The sequence below is a fragment of the Polistes canadensis genome, unplaced genomic scaffold (assembly GCF_001313835.1).
Source record: "Polistes canadensis isolate GaletaPanama2010 unplaced genomic scaffold, ASM131383v1 scaffold_155, whole genome shotgun sequence".
Taxonomy (NCBI): domain Eukaryota; kingdom Metazoa; phylum Arthropoda; class Insecta; order Hymenoptera; family Vespidae; genus Polistes; species Polistes canadensis.
The window spans coordinates 1-15880 of record NW_014569702.1 but is presented as its reverse complement, the minus strand read 5'-3'; the positions used below and the strand labels follow the sequence as shown (position 1 = coordinate 15880).

Here is a 15880-nt window from a genome sequence, read left to right as displayed (position 1 = left end):
AAAAAGCACAGAATACAAAATCTTCTGGAAGAACAAAACATACTAACTATTTATTTAAATTATTTTTCGGTTTTGTACATAGTCCGGTGTCTCTACGCACTGAATTTTATTTTTAAATCTCTCTAAGAGAATCTAATATAATTTAAACTTGATATCCTTCTTCTTCCTTCGGTCATATTAACTTCTATCTACTAATCTAATTATACATTTTCGGATTAGTTAAGCACTAGCGCTATAATTACAGTCCCAAGAATAAGCATATAGTACGTACAGTAACTATGATTAGCAACTAATACTTGATATGAGATCCTTTTTTTAACAAAATTTCTTCATCCGTAATACAAGATCCATACTCCGACCAAGAGAAATTGCATTTACATGCATATGTATATATATATATATATTATATCGATTGTTTTATTATTTCTTCTTTTTGTTTTTCTTTTTGTTTTTCTTTTTTAAATATTTTTTTCCAAGGCCCGACGTAGACGGAGTTCGTTAAAAAAAAAGCACCTGAATTAGAGTAATTATAAATATTAGCAATGAGACAATTCCGACGATTGTCGCGTTGCGCGAATGAGCTTAAATGACAAACGCTTCCTCTCGACACCGATGGTTCTTTGGAAAATAACCGAATACTCGTTATAGATATACATGTATTTACGAGGCCATAGGAACGTAAAACTTCTTTGCAAAGTGTCTTCACGCAAGCTATATTGAATATTTTTCTTTTATATTGCACTGGCTAAGGTGTCTCGATGCACTTGAGCTATAACCCCAACATGAGAACTGTCTGCGCTCGATCTCGGACTGATGTTACACTCGATCATAGAGCCATTGTGTTTCTGTATCACTATAGATCGAAATTCACCACATTCACTAGTGGAAGGCTGATTTCCTCGAGAACGCACACCCTTCGTTAGGATCCTTTTAAATGCTTCTCTGAATTCTGTATTGAAGATACTGTAGATGATCGGGTTGAAGGCCGAGTTGCTATAGCCAAGCCACGTGAGTACCTGATGTCAAATTTTATTTCAAATTGTGCAAAATCCAAGCGAGCAAGAAAGAGACAAAAAATAAGTATAATTTCAAAAATAATCAAAGTACATACACACACACACACACACACACCTATGTGAAAAAGATCATGCAATCTTTTTGAATAAAATTTAAATATTCTCTTTCTCTCTCTCGTGTTTATCTTTTAATGTCTAAAAATAAGATCATACTTGGAATGCTTGCACTGATATGCAGGTTTTACAGTAGGCTGCAACAATGTTAACGCAGAAGAATGGAACCCAGCATATAAGAAAGACGCCCATGATAACGCCTACGGTAATTGCTGCCTTATGATCGGATACATGATACGGACTAGTCGGCTTTGACTTCATTTGTGGTTTTGGTGGCTTGTAACGACTCTTTGTACGGAAGCTCTTTCTTACAGATACATCCGGTATTTTCGTGACAGCACGAATACTTTTCACGTGTTTCTGCGCGTAGCAATAGAGTCTAATAACGAAAAAGAGAGTTAGCTGTTATCTATGCTATTACACGAAATGGTAGCAGATATAACGTTGCGTATATAACAGATATAGTGATATACGATTGCTATTGAACCAGTTAGCGGACGTTCTACTTTGCTACTTATTGTTAAAACTAGGAAGAACTTTGATCACGCTTTCTTCGCGTTGAATATATATTCTATGCATATCGTGTAAATCGTTCATTGATCCTCACCTGCAATAGATTCCGATCATTACCATGCAAGGAACGTAAAAAGAGATACAAGAGGATACCACCGCGTAGGTAGGGGTAAGGTCCAGGGCGCAAGTTGGATGTTCCTGAGAAAAAGAATAAATGATAGTATAATAAGATAATATTTCAAAGGGGCATACCAATTTTAGTCGGGATAATAATTCAATCAATGATCGTTGGGTATCACGACAGAAAATATGAGATACATGTTCGTTAGCTTCAATATAATCGATCAATCGGACACATTTGATTATAACAGCATAGTAAAGCATTCGTTTGTGCGTTTAAAGCGTATACCAAGGCAAAGGGCATGCCTTAAGGCCATTTCTTATTACGTAAAGCTATGCCAGCTGGATTTAGATAGATTTTTCAAGTATAGGATGTATATCCGTAATTGACACGACTATTTTCGTGATGAAATATTTGTCTTTCTCTTTCACGTGTGGATACCACTTTCACGTGTGGATAACACTCTCACGTGTGTGGATCGTTAAATATATATTATTTGTATATAGCTGAAAATCGCTCGATCTGCGGCGCTCGGAAACATATTGTTGCGCATGCACGCTCTTATAGGCGTGAATATATAATATTGCATATATTATTTGCGTTGCACATAACTAAACTCAATGCGAAAACTGAGGCTGCGCTTCATAATTAACAGAGATTACTGACTTGATTATGATTATCACTTACTCGGACGCCCGAATTCGAAAGAAGGCTGAATGAGATTCTTGTAGTGTTGATCAATGATTTGTAAGTATGCCTACTCCTATTGTTCTACCACGCGATCTCTATAGAGATCCTTACATATCCGTTCCAGATGCTTAACCCGTATCCTTCTGTCATGAGTATTGTATTTTCAGAGATAATCGATGTCCCAATAGTCAAAAGTTATTTTGGTCGCATGTGAAGTCTTGCACTATCGTTACCTCTTTCCCATCATTATAAACCAGGAACTGATCTGCTCTATGAAGACCCAGGCTGATCGGCACGAAAGAAATGAGACCTGCTAATAGCCACACAACAGCGATCCCAGCAGTTGCAATTCTCCTTGTTACCCAGCGACCGTATCTACCACCATATATATAACCAATATACAACCAAACTTTTCCCTTTTTTTTTTTTCTTTTTTTTTCTTTTTTTCCAACAGAACAAACGAAAGAGAAAATGTTCATTTACCTCAGCGGATCCTTGATGTGAATGTAACGATCAAGAGATATAGCGCATAAATTCAAAATAGAGGCAGTGCTACACATAACGTCGAAAGCGATCCAAGTGTCGCAGAATTGCGTGCCGAAGACCCAGTATCCGAGAAGATCATTTACGCCGGCAAATGTCATCACCAAACAACCGACGAAGAGGTCAGCAATCGCAAGGGATGCTAGAAATAGGTTCCCTATTCTTCGCAATCCTCGGTCAGTGTAAATTGCTACGCAAACTAGGACATTGCCAGCGACTGATAAAAATACAAGTATCAGCAGCAGGAATCCTGCAAAATTCAAATGAAAATCGATGAATGAACACTTCTGGAACATCTGGGGGCATACTTTCGTTTTAAATGATATTCTCAATCGTTTTGTTGTTTCTCCGTTAACTATAGGATACGTATCTGTAAAATCAATTGAAATTCAATGAATTTCTAAATAATAATTTATCGTAAAAGGTGTCGAGAGAATATATACGACACCTTGCTTTTTTCTTGCTCTTACTTACGATGCGCAATAAATTCTATTTCGCACGCAAAATTTCATAACGAGGTGGTTCGCATAATCGTGAATAGGTAGAATTAGAGATTTGTTTTGTCGTGCAAAAATAATCCTTTCTTCGTTCTGACAGCTATGATAAAGCTTAAAAGTAGGCCACGACTGAATCGCTTATTGGAAAAAGATTAGCTGGGATTGAAAAGGTTTTACAAGATTTACGGATGTTTCGAATGATGAATATGGAAATGAAAAAGGCTGAATTTAGCTAGTTGATAAATTATTGCGCAACGTATATACGCGATATTCCTTAAATCGTAAAAAATGAATTTTAAATTAAATATGAAGTTTGGCGAACCGACTAGAAGCACCGACAGCAACGTGGAAGCCTCTTCAGGTAGAGCTTCTTCATCACCGATCGTCAAATTGTTCTGAAAAAATACGAAAGGGAATATTAAGAAAATAATATTCCTTGTTAGTTTGCCGAGAAACAATTTATAATTAAATTTCTAATCGAAATGATATATTTCAATTGTTCTGTGCAAAAGCTTTAATATGTATATGTATTTAGGATTCGTTTAATTCAACGATATCGATTGAAAATTCACAGTGGCGGCCATTCCGTTTGACATCAGCAACGAAAGTAACTCGTAGAATTTCTATAGTTGTTTCATGATTATAACAGATGATGACATTTTGTTCGTCGATGTTTGGTCAGCAGTAAATGATATATTTTAATTTTGTTTTTTATCGTGATAACATTATAATCTTCAAAGCATAAATATCTTTGCATCTAAAACAGCAACAGAATAATAATTAAAGAGGAAAAATAAAGTTGGTATCGAGAAGAAGAAACGAATCAAAATTACGTGAGAAGTTTCGAAAGGCAATTTATCGTTTCGGTAAATAACTTTCAAGACTCTTGCGATATGGAAAAAGAAAAAAAACGTTTAAAAATGAAAAATAATTTGTGCGAATAAATTCGTTTTAATATCCGCTCGCAAATGAAAATCTTGACTAGGAAATGTAGAAGTATCGGTAACTTGTTCGTATCATCTTTAAAGCCGTTGGTATTAAATAATTGATGCATAGGAGAAAAATGATACGAGATTAACGATGTTGATCATTTGTCGAGGATGTATGGTACTTCTCAGAAAAAGACCATTTTCCAATGCCAACGCAAATTGTTTTCTCTTAACATATATGGAACGATTACCGAATTCCCAAAAATTCATCATCCACAAGATCGAACAGATTAAATCCTGGATGGATCCGTCTTCGGAAACGCATCATTGGTAGAGAATACAAATCATGGAAGATGGTAATCCTCGTTCCGCAATCACTGAACTCACGTGTTATCATGATATTTTCCATGAGAATACGGTGAATGTTGAAGGTTGATAACCTGCAATTATTTTTCCAATCAAAATAATCTGTATACTTGTCGAGATATCTTCCAACGATGTTTCCTAAACATTTTCATTCCCGATATCGCTCGTTATCGGTTCAAGATATCGCATAGTTAATAAATTCAATCATTTCATCGGAAACAATTAGCAAACTCGATCAGATCGATGTAATCATTTTCATTGGATGATAATTGATATAAACGAGAGCTGTCGTATTGGGGGGTTACAGTTACAATATAACAATTATTAAATGTAATTATTATAGGCTAAACATAAAAAAGTATAATTTGAAAAATGGAAAATTCAATGAACATTGGGCAAATAGTAACCGCACACGGGACCTAGTGCTGTAGCCATTTGTCTCAAAAAATAAAAAGAAGAAACAAAAAAAAAGGCAATCATTGAATCAACCATATATATTTGAAATTATATATTTTTATATTATTGTCATCTCCATATAGAGAGCAGTGAAATTAAAATTGAAAACACGACAACTCTCAGCGAACTGTAAAAAGCACATTCATTGAGCTCGCATCAGACATAACGGGTGTACAGAATTTAAACATAGTTCTGCTCGAGTTTCCGGAGAAATATTGCAAAATGTGATAAACCGGAAATTATTGAAGTTCAATTAAGAGTAACTGGCTTGTGTACGAGTATGTAGACACGAACGGTAAGCAGATTTCAGAATAATGAGATAGCCTGATCGATCGGCAGCTATCTTGGACAAGTGGTCAGCGGGCTCGAGTTGGTCTCCGGCTTGAGTTACCACCTCCCTCTTTTCTCGCTGTTCCCTTTCATACTCGAACTCTATACGTCCTCCGTTGTTCCACTCTAGGGGTAAGTGGGATAAGAGGGTGTATGGAGAAAGCTCCGTCTTTTATTTAACTTGCACGCGAAATTCTAAGCTCTCAATTCAATCATAATCAACTATCATTTAATATCGTTGAATCTGGTTAGGAAGATCTACCTCTAAAATTTCATAATAGGTCGAATAAGATTAAATCTTATTCGAATTGGCAGATCGACGTAACTAAGTCGAAGTTTATTCGGGGCTGGAGGATGGGGGAGGGAAATATGATCCTCGACGATGAAAGAAATAATATTAATTAATCGACCTATCATTCGCCAAAAATTTCTAACTTATTTCATTAAAATAATAAATGCATTTTATTATTCGAACATCCGCTTGATCGAAGTGTGACCTAGTAAAATTTTCCTCTAATTATAAACCGGTCGGTGGTTGCTATTCCATTGAGAAAATGTTACTCTATGTTTCTTGCGTGCTGAATCGGTCTAATCTATCGAAAATAATGTTTTAGAATAAAGAAAAGGAACTTAACGATTGTTTATATCTATTTCCACCAAACAGAACAATTGCACTATGTGTGAGTCTCTTTTAAAGGAAAAGGTCCGTACACAACGAATGCGATTGAATAAAAAATGATCATACGTATGAAAAAGAAGACATTTGAGGAAGAGACATACGTATATACGATACTTTGAATATTCCTAATTTTGAATGCAACCCTTTTATATGCGACAATGATAAAAGATTGATAGAACAAATAAATCGTACTACTTTCGGTGTGCAGAGGCCTTTAACCTTGCTATTGATTTTAAACAGCTCGAAGCATACTCCTTGCAGGCAAAGGAAGATAAAAATTACAATCGGCAAAAATTCAAATCCCATCGAAATAAAAGCAAAACGCAGTATATGTTATCAAGGAGTTTTAGTTACGATCGAAACACTCTAGAACCTGTTGCGGTTTTCTCTATTCTTGAATGACTTGATCTACGCCACGTCTATTCTAGCTGAAAGTGAACAACATTTAGGCGCTTTCAACGCTATAACATTATGATATTAACGTTATAACTTCATTTTGCCACTTCGAAACGTTCTGTATATTTAAACATTAATATCGCGATTAAACATGTGGAATGAAAAGCTTCAAATTCGTGAAAATATAAATGCGAACTCAAGTACTTGTAATCAACAGGCTGACGCAACAAGCTTACTTTCAACTGTTGCAGAGTTCGAAGCATATAACTTATATATGCTACTGGTATATTTATATACAGTTTCTATCCTACGCATATATACTCGGAAACAAAAATTAGATATCCTTGAAGGTTTTTCTACGAATGAACGTAAACGACTTTTGAAAAATATATATATAAATTCGCAAAGAAATTTGGATAATAAAATCGAAAGATAATTATCGATCGTTGCTAGACATTATCCGTTCGAGATATACAAATATACGTTACATATATCGAAGAAAAAAAACAAAAAATTTGTCTTAAAAAATGTAAATTGTCGCTACCTGTATTGTGGAGCCATGCTGCTACGTACGGGTACCGTATAACGGAGCAATCGATGGTTGGGCCACCATTAACCGGTTTTTCTTGCTGACAGAAAAATTTTGTTTTTCGCCAGAAAGCATAGTCGTGAAGCAACGTCATATTTAATTCCCTTCTTCCAGTGCAAGAATTTACTTGGCTTCGGTAGTACAGATGCATTCGGCCAGATCGTCGGCAAAGAGATATCGCAAAAATACGCGAATCTGTGAAAAATAACACTAATGCCAAAGTAAATTTTGTATCTCATTCCTCGGTACAAAGCATAATATTGCGACAGATAAAAATGTTGGCTTCATTTTTACAGCAAAAAATATCTCTTCTTTTATTTGCTCGTCAAGTTTTTTTTTGTCCCATATGTGTATTTCTCGCGTACATACGTATGTACTACATGCCGAACAATTTCTTTACTTCTCCATCCCCTGAACCTAATCCCACAATTTTTTCCATTATATATATATATATAGAAAGAGAGCAACTCTATTTATTTAACATAGAAAAAAAGGACAGGATAACGTGCGATTCATGCATGTATAAATATATATATATATATATATATATATACATTTTTTTTTTCGTAAAAAAGAATAAACTTAAAGCGAAAATAAAGATATAATATTATTAAACACCCATGCACTGCGAACGCAACGTTCTTAAACATATTCACGAGTCTCGTTGATGTTGTCGAATGGATTCTGGATATTTCGTTGCACGTTCACCTGGAGCAAAATCATGACCTGCATCGGGAAGCGCACCCCGCCGCGCACTAACTGCTCCGCACCCCCTATGCTTTTACGTCCCTCTTACGTCTCCAAACGAATCTGATCCTCTTACCACTCGCCATCATCGTTACCACCATTTATCTTCTCTCTCCCTTTCTCTATCAAAGGATCTTCTCAAGACATGCGTATCAGGCTCGGCAAAATACGTCAACGATCGGTACAATTGCTCCTGGATATTGAATATTTCACTGGAAGCGTGAATATTCTTCAATAATAATCGATGTCTATCTAGACAAAGATTAAAACTTACTCGAATTTTATGCGTTATCTTTACAAAAATGCATCTACCCAATATGGTCGTGGTTTAAAATATGATATTACGAAAGTCAATGGAATTTACAAATTTGATTATTTATCCTATTATTCAATTATATTTTCCTGATAATATTTGTATTAGAATTTTTGTACGTAGATATTAGTCGATTAAAAGAAATTCTATTACACAGTTGTTTGAAGGTGTTACGTCTGATTCAAATTGTGGCGCCTTTTGCTGTGTAAATATGGCACTTTCTAAGGGAATTGATGACCCACATATTATACGATTTAAATAATATTCTAGATATTATATTTATTTTATATTATAATATTTCATTATTTTTTATATGAATTTATATATTATTATTAATTTGATTTGTTTTTATAGACAAACATTTAAATATTTCAATTAGTTTTAACATTTTGACAATATCAATTGATTACTTGTAGTAAGATTCTTATTAAAGCTGATTAATGATTCGTTACTGTAATCTTGCTTTGTACCAATCGTCACTTGCTTCTTGAAACACTTTACTGTTACATGTGTATTGTGTGATAGAGAAAATGTAAGTTAAAGTTTTTATTACATGATCTCGAAACTGATTCGTCATTTATAGTATCTGTTAGAAATGTTATTAATAAGTTGTGAAGAAACTGGTTAAAGTTCAACTTTAATCAATTTCTAATTGTCATTCTTCGATTTTATTGTATTTCTTCGGTAGAGGAAATCGGTGAGTCTCTTATTATTTATTAGCATAATTAATCCAGGATTATTTGAATTGTAATATAAACGAACAATTTGTATTTTTATTTTGATGTATAGGAAAAGGACGACTAGTAAATATTTTGATATAAATTAGATCAATTCTTAGTACTTGTCATACCAAACTAAGAAAGATGAGTCTCAAAGGTAAAATATACGTGATCGGTGTTGGGATGACTAAATTTGAGAAACCTGGAAAACAGGATGGTCCAGATTTTCCACAATTAGCAAAAGAAGCGTTAAACAATGCTTTGAAAGATGCTAATGTCCCATACAGTGATATCAAAGCTGCTTGCGTTGGATATGTATACGGAGACTCAACTTGTGGTCAAAGAGCCATTTACGAAGTAGGATTGAATGGTTGTCCTATTTATAATGTAAATAATAATTGTTCAACTGGATCAACTGCGTTAATGCTGGCTAAGCAAATCATAGAAAGTGGAAATGCCGATTGCGCTTTAGCTCTTGGTTTTGAAAAAATGGAACAAGGTTCATTGACATCTAAATTTTTAGATCGTACGAATCCAATGGATAAACATGTTCAACTTATGGCCGATATTGCTGGTAAGTTATAAACCATATGTATGTATGATGTACATTTATATATGAATTTGTAATATATTATTTATTATAGGAATAAATGAAAAACCAATTACTGCCCAAATGTTTGGAAATGCTGGTCTCGAACATATGAAGAAATATGGGACAAAAGCTGAACATTTTGCAAAAATTGCTTATAAAAATCATTTACATTCCGTAAATAATCCATATTCTCAGTTTCAAGAAAAGTATTCTTTACAACAAATAATGAAATCTCCAAATGTATTTGGACCTCTTACGAAACTTCAATGCTGTCCTACTTCTGATGGTGCAGCAGCTGCTATTTTAGCTAATGAAGATTTTGTTCGTAAACATCGATTAGAGTCACAAGCAGTAGAAATTTTAGCAATGGAAATGTCTACCGACTTGCCATCCACATTCACAGAGAATAGTTGCATCAAACTTATTGGGTAAAAGACATAATTATTTTTCTGTTACTTTTTATCTATTATAAGAAAAATCAACTATATTAATATGTTTTTAGATATGATATGACTAGAAATGCTGCAGAGAAGGTTTTCACGACAACCAAGTACAGACCGGCAGATGTAGATGTAATAGAGTTGCATGATTGCTTTTCAACCAACGAACTGATCACTTATGAAGCTTTAGGACTTTGTCCTCCAGGCAAAGGTGGACAACTCGTGGATTCTGGAGATAATACATATGGTGGAAAGTATGTCATAAATCCTAGCGGAGGTTTAATTTCCAAAGGACATCCCTTAGGAGCTACGGGCATTGCACAATGTGCAGAACTTTGTTGGCAACTCCGAGGACAAGCTGGAAAACGACAAGTGCAAGGAGCGAAATTAGCATTACAACATAATATAGGTTTAGGCGGTGCTGTTATCGTTGCTTTATATAAATTAGGCTTTCCTGACAGTGTACCTAATCTCGTGAAAAAAGCTGTATCTTCTGGCCCTGTTAAACAGAATAAAACTGGCAGCGTCGATCCGAATTCTTTCAAAGCTGGTCCGCTTTTTAAATTACTTGAAATTGCAATGTTAGAAGATACGGATGGCCTGATAGAAAAAGTTCGTGGAATTTATGGAATTAAAGTGATAAATGGGCCCGGAGGTGCAGAAGCATATTGGGTAATAAATGCTAAAACAGGCAAAGGATCAGTAGAATTAAATGGTAAAAGTAAGCCTGATATTACATTTATCATCAGTGATAATGATATAAATGATTTTATCACAGGAAAATTAAATCCACAAAAAGCATTTTTTCAAGGTAAAATTAAACTTCAAGGTAATATAGGCTTTGCTATGAAATTAATTGATTTGCAAAAACGTGCAGCCAAAAAAATCGATTTACTACGTTCTCGATTATAATTCTACTTCCGATGAAAAAACTCATATATTTTACGAAAATCACGGGGTTATACGGATCCAAGTATTTCTTTATTAATGCGTATCCTGGGAAAACTTTTTAAGATCACGCAAACAGTTTTAAGAAATTGGGTAACTTGTAATGGGTTAAAAATAAATATTATCTTGGAAATGGGTAATATATAAACTATTAATCGAATTAAATATTTATCAAAATGATAAATATTTAACTAATAACATGTAACCGTTTTATAAATGGATCGATAATAATTAAAGGGTCAAATTTTTGCCAACTTTTGGAAATTACAATTAAAAAGATTGTATATGAATACATGAATAAATTTTAGATTACTAGTGATTTTAGAGCTACATATACAAATTTATATAATTATATAAATAATATAATATAATTATATTTGCAATTAAAAATTATATTTTATACTCATTAATTTAAATAAATTTTATATGTTATATAAATTGAATAGATTACATTATGGAAATATTGTTTTCTCTCTATTAAATTGAATGTATATTTATAAAAAATCGTTGATCGTAATGCGTCGTATATTGCATTTGGGTAATATCAATAATTATGGTGTTTCATACATTATGATAAATTGTTCTATATAATGTTTTTATATATAATGTTTTTATATATTACTATATGTCTTTATTTTTTATTAATAAAAAAATATATTTTTATTAATGGCATAAATTTGTTACTTTTCTTTTTATATTTTTATAATAATTAGTTAAGACAACGATATAAATATCGCAAGTTTGTAGCTATTCGTAAATCACGAGACTATTTATATATTTTTAAAAATATATTAAAACTGATATGTATATTGGAGGAATTAATTAAAATAATTTATTAGATATATATAATATTTCTATAAAATAAATATAGACAATTTATTTAACAATTACGTTACTCATTATCAGACGAATTATTACTCGTATCATCATCGCCGTCATCATCATCTTCTGAGTCAGAACTACTTGTGTTATTCCATTCTTGTGAGGATAAATCATCATGTATTATAGTTTGCCATTCATCCATTTTACGACAATCTATAATATGCATTATTAATATTCATCAAGATATTGCACAATATTTTTCAAATATTTACACCTGACATACCTAAACTATAAAAATCATTGAAAGTATACTGTTTATCACCGACTTCCAACATGCCACCATATAAATACAAAATATTATTTTTTACGACAAGCCCAGGATTTATTCTTGGCGAAGGAACAAATATATTTTCAGCTTTTTTCGTATTACTTGTCTGTGTGCTACATGGAGCACTCGAACTAACTGTTAACTGGTATAATAGAACAAATAAATTTACATTATATTTAATATATATGTATATATATATAATAAACAAAAAGACTAACTGTAAATACGTCATCCTCATCAGTATAAATTATTGGAGATTGCACGGGTTTATTAGAATCGTTTATTTCTGTTTCTGAATTCTTATGATTATCAAAACTTTCTTTATCTTCATGCGAATTACATTGATCCACTTGATCTTCCTTTTGTGCTTTCTGTTTTTTACGTTGCCCTGGTTGTTCTCTTTTACCAGTCAATGTAACTGTATTTAAAACGATGTACATTATTTTAAAACAATTATATTTAAATTACAATAAATTAGATCATTTTTTTTTTACCTTCGCGCCATTGAAATTTTTCTAAATCTAATGACAACAAATCATTATAAAATGTTCCCTGTAATTCTTCTTCATCATCTATATTATCAAAAACTCCACCAAATGCATATGCTAAATGCGGTTGTACTAAAACACCAGTCATACCGCAACGAGGAGAACATTTAAGACCTGTCTGTTTTGTTAATAACCATTTCCATTTAAGACCAGTTTGATCATTCTCTACAAAAATTCATATATTTTATAACAGATAAAACTAATCTAAGAATAAAATGTATATAAATATTCTTACTATCCTGAGATAATAAGAACATGTCTGTATGAACTTGTCCCTTGTCGACTTCTACTTTTATTTTGTCTTTACTATAGCCACCATAAACGAGTAGTTTTTCAGACACTGGCAACATTATACATCCGGAACGTGGTGTTGGCGGATTTCCTGAACAATTTTATCTAAATAACATTTTCTTTTTATGCAAAATATTGTTTTATAATTAAATAATTTTATTAAATTACCAGCGCATTCAATTTTGTGCCATGTATATGTTTCCAAATGAAACATGTGAATATCGTTATAATATTTATAATCTCTAAGGTTATCATAAAAGCCTCCGAATACTATTAATTTCTTTTTCATGTGAACCATTCGATGACCGCTTCTAGCTGATGGACCACCAGGAGATCTTAAATAAACAATGTATACAATAATATCATTTTTCATATCGAGGAAGTTCATGTTCAAAAACTGCAATCTTATATTTATAACGTACACTATTTTTTCCCACTTTTTCTCTCCTATTCTGTAAACCCACAGATCTTTGTAATGATAGAATTGTGATTCGGATGGACTAGAAAACTCTCCACCAAAGATCCACATCTCTCCTTTATTCGTAGAGGTAATTATTGCTTGATGACCACATCGAGGTGGTGGTGCTCTCGGTGCCTTTATCACCGTCCATTCTTTTTTATTTAAATTATACGTAAACAAGTCACCGTACACGGTTGTCTGGATAATATGAACATTGTAATTAAAATAAAAACTTTGATGCAAATACAGTTAATTTGTAATTAATAAAATGAAACCTTTTGACCGTTGTGAAATTCTCCACCGAACATAATAAGCTCATCTTTAAAAGGATGAGCTACGAAAGAAAAATTAACCCTACGAGACGGTGGTTCTATTACAATTTCTACGACACGTTGTCTATGAGCTTCTTCTCGTTCAATATCAGCAATAACCTTTTCTATATCTTCCTAAAGTTACCAAATAATTAATTCAATATCAAATTATAAATAGTAATGTACTTCTAATACATTCATTTGTTTGTATAAGAAAACATTGAAAACTAACCTCTCCAAGAGCTGCTAATTCTTTCTTCTGTTTAGCATTTAATTTCTTTTCCGTTTTAATAGCCGTTTTAACCATGCCACTTACTTTTTTCTTATTTTTATCCTTTTTACCCATGTTTAAAAGAAAATAATTACGATATATGGTAAAGATAAAATAAATGCAGATGCAAACCGGGATCACTGGACTAATCGTAAACAAACACTGTTTTACCCGCGAAGTGATACCGAAACCAAAGAATACAGAAGTACCGTAGATACGCTAGCCGATACCTTTAACAGCAGAACAAAATAAAATTGAAAATTTTCAACTTTATTTTATTAAATATTTTTTATTTATCGTTAATTAATTGAAAATAATTATTACACTTTGAATAATTATGAAATGGCGACATCATGAGTGGAAGATATGTTATACGCATGCAATGAAAGTAAAATTGATATATATACCTGCAGGGGATATATTTAAAGTTGATTTCCAAAGTAACAATATATAAGGTAGTGAAAAGAAATAAGTTAATCGTTCATAATGTATAAACAATAGGTAAATATTTTCATTTTTTTTCATTTTTTTCTGCTGTTGCGGTTCTATGCCAACTTTTTTGTGGTCAAGTATATAGAAACTCACAAGTCCCCTTTTTTATCTACCCAGAATCATTTTTGTTAGCACTGGGACCACCATTGGACGATAGTATGTACTTAACGCGATGACGGTACAATTCTATCAAAGAATACAACATTCTTTAATAGTATACATAGTATAGTTATATTGTAAGAAAATTTTAAATAATTATATTTAATTTTTAGTGTCTAAATACGTGTGTGCCTTCAGAAATGCGTTTTTTATACATATATATTTTAAAAAGTAGAAGAAAATCAAAACGAGTAGATGATAAATCCAACGATGATCACCTATAACAAAAAGAAAACTATATTAATATGCAATCAAGAGTAATATAATGGCCTGACATATAAATCGTCCAATTCGCAGATGCACTTTTCAATTGAATACTCTATTTACTTTTATCAAATCTCTATTATCTCATGTAATGAAAATTAATTTTAAACACGTGATTTTACATTTACATAAAATATATAAAAATAAAGAAATAGGAAAAGTACAAATATTAAGTTACTACAAAAAATAATGTCTCGGTACTAAAATAACGTTATACTAAAGTGTATTAATTTTCAATAAAATCATTGATGTAACTTGAATTGTTTTCAGATGCACCCTTCGTTTTCATTTTCTCATTCAGTTTTCAAACTTTTCTCTTCAATTTCGATGGTAATTAATTGTAAGAATTCTTTGAATTAAACTCTTAGGGTGGGGCCTAAGAGTGGGGCTCATTAAAAACCGTTCCCGGTGTTATCATTTTCTTTGGTTTCAATTTAATTCGGATGTGGACATCTTTAGGATGCACATCTCGGGTCTTCAGAAGCGGTTACCTTGGTGGTACCGTGGTTAGACCTGGGCAATGGTATTTTACTTTCAGTATAATGTTTATCATATTTTATATGATATACATTCTATTGCAAGTAAAATCCAGCCAAAGACCGCTTACCATAAACATTATAATTGTAATTAGTTTCTTTTAACTTCCTAATTAATACCATATTCTTTTACTCTTTTCCTTGGTTCCGTCTATCCATTTCATCTATAGAAACTAATTACCTTATAATGTTTTTTAATAACTTTTATACATTTACAGGGGTACCGTACACTGCACTAATAAGAATTTTTAAATGCAATTTTCATTTTACTTTGTTYCGGAGAAGGATTAATTTTAATATTAGGTTGTCCCATAGATTCCTTCTTTTTTTTATACGAATTCAATAGACGATATTTATTGTTTAAGATATAATAAAAATGATAAGAATATACTACCATATA

General features: G+C 32.3%; 3 protein-coding genes and 1 long non-coding RNA gene across 8 annotated transcripts; 2 read left to right on the top strand and 2 right to left on the bottom strand.

Annotated features, from left to right (window-relative positions):
- Window positions 1–22: 22 nt before the first annotated feature.
- Window positions 23–8075, bottom strand: LOC106788858 (dopamine receptor 1-like). Of its 4 annotated transcripts, none has more exons than XM_014752527.1 (7): window positions 7948–8075; window positions 3817–3889; window positions 2938–3247; window positions 2688–2829; window positions 1738–1841; window positions 1230–1509; window positions 23–1016 (listed from the first exon to the last, which is right to left on the bottom strand). In XM_014752527.1, exons 1-7 carry the CDS (start codon window positions 7969–7971, stop codon window positions 732–734), a joined length of 1218 nt encoding a protein of 405 aa, XP_014608013.1. In that variant the 5' UTR covers window positions 7972–8075; the 3' UTR covers window positions 23–731. The 4 variants fall into 4 exon arrangements, with proteins under 4 accessions (XP_014608013.1, XP_014608015.1, XP_014608016.1 ...); XM_014752529.1 differs by lacking the exon at window positions 7948–8075 and adding exons at window positions 4675–4863; window positions 7195–7656 and having other exon boundaries at window positions 2938–3889; XM_014752530.1 differs by having other exon boundaries at window positions 2938–3889; window positions 7896–8072.
- Window positions 8076–8807: 732 nt separating this feature from the next.
- On the top strand, window positions 8808–11229 carry LOC106788866 (non-specific lipid-transfer protein). The gene is made up of 4 exons (XM_014752542.1): window positions 8808–8996; window positions 9089–9592; window positions 9663–10038; window positions 10113–11229. The coding sequence occupies exons 2-4, from the start codon at window positions 9163–9165 to the stop codon at window positions 10960–10962; spliced, it is 1656 nt and encodes a 551-aa protein (XP_014608028.1). The 5' UTR covers window positions 8808–8996; window positions 9089–9162; the 3' UTR covers window positions 10963–11229.
- A 570-nt stretch (window positions 11230–11799) lies between these two features.
- Window positions 11800–14478, bottom strand: LOC106788871 (kelch domain-containing protein 4). Of its 2 annotated transcripts, none has more exons than XM_014752554.1 (10): window positions 14437–14478; window positions 13991–14259; window positions 13723–13893; window positions 13410–13645; window positions 13156–13322; window positions 12932–13078; window positions 12643–12861; window positions 12367–12566; window positions 12104–12290; window positions 11800–12033 (listed from the first exon to the last, which is right to left on the bottom strand). In XM_014752554.1, exons 2-10 carry the CDS (start codon window positions 14102–14104, stop codon window positions 11891–11893), a joined length of 1584 nt encoding a protein of 527 aa, XP_014608040.1. In that variant the 5' UTR covers window positions 14105–14259; window positions 14437–14478; the 3' UTR covers window positions 11800–11890. The 2 variants fall into 2 exon arrangements, with proteins under 2 accessions (XP_014608040.1, XP_014608041.1); XM_014752555.1 differs by having other exon boundaries at window positions 14354–14475.
- Window positions 14479–14621: 143 nt separating this feature from the next.
- On the top strand, window positions 14622–15201 carry LOC106788815. Its single transcript, XR_001381945.1, has 2 exons — window positions 14622–14699; window positions 14794–15201. It is a non-coding gene; the product is annotated as an uncharacterized LOC106788815 (long non-coding RNA).
- Window positions 15202–15880: the final 679 nt, after the last annotated feature.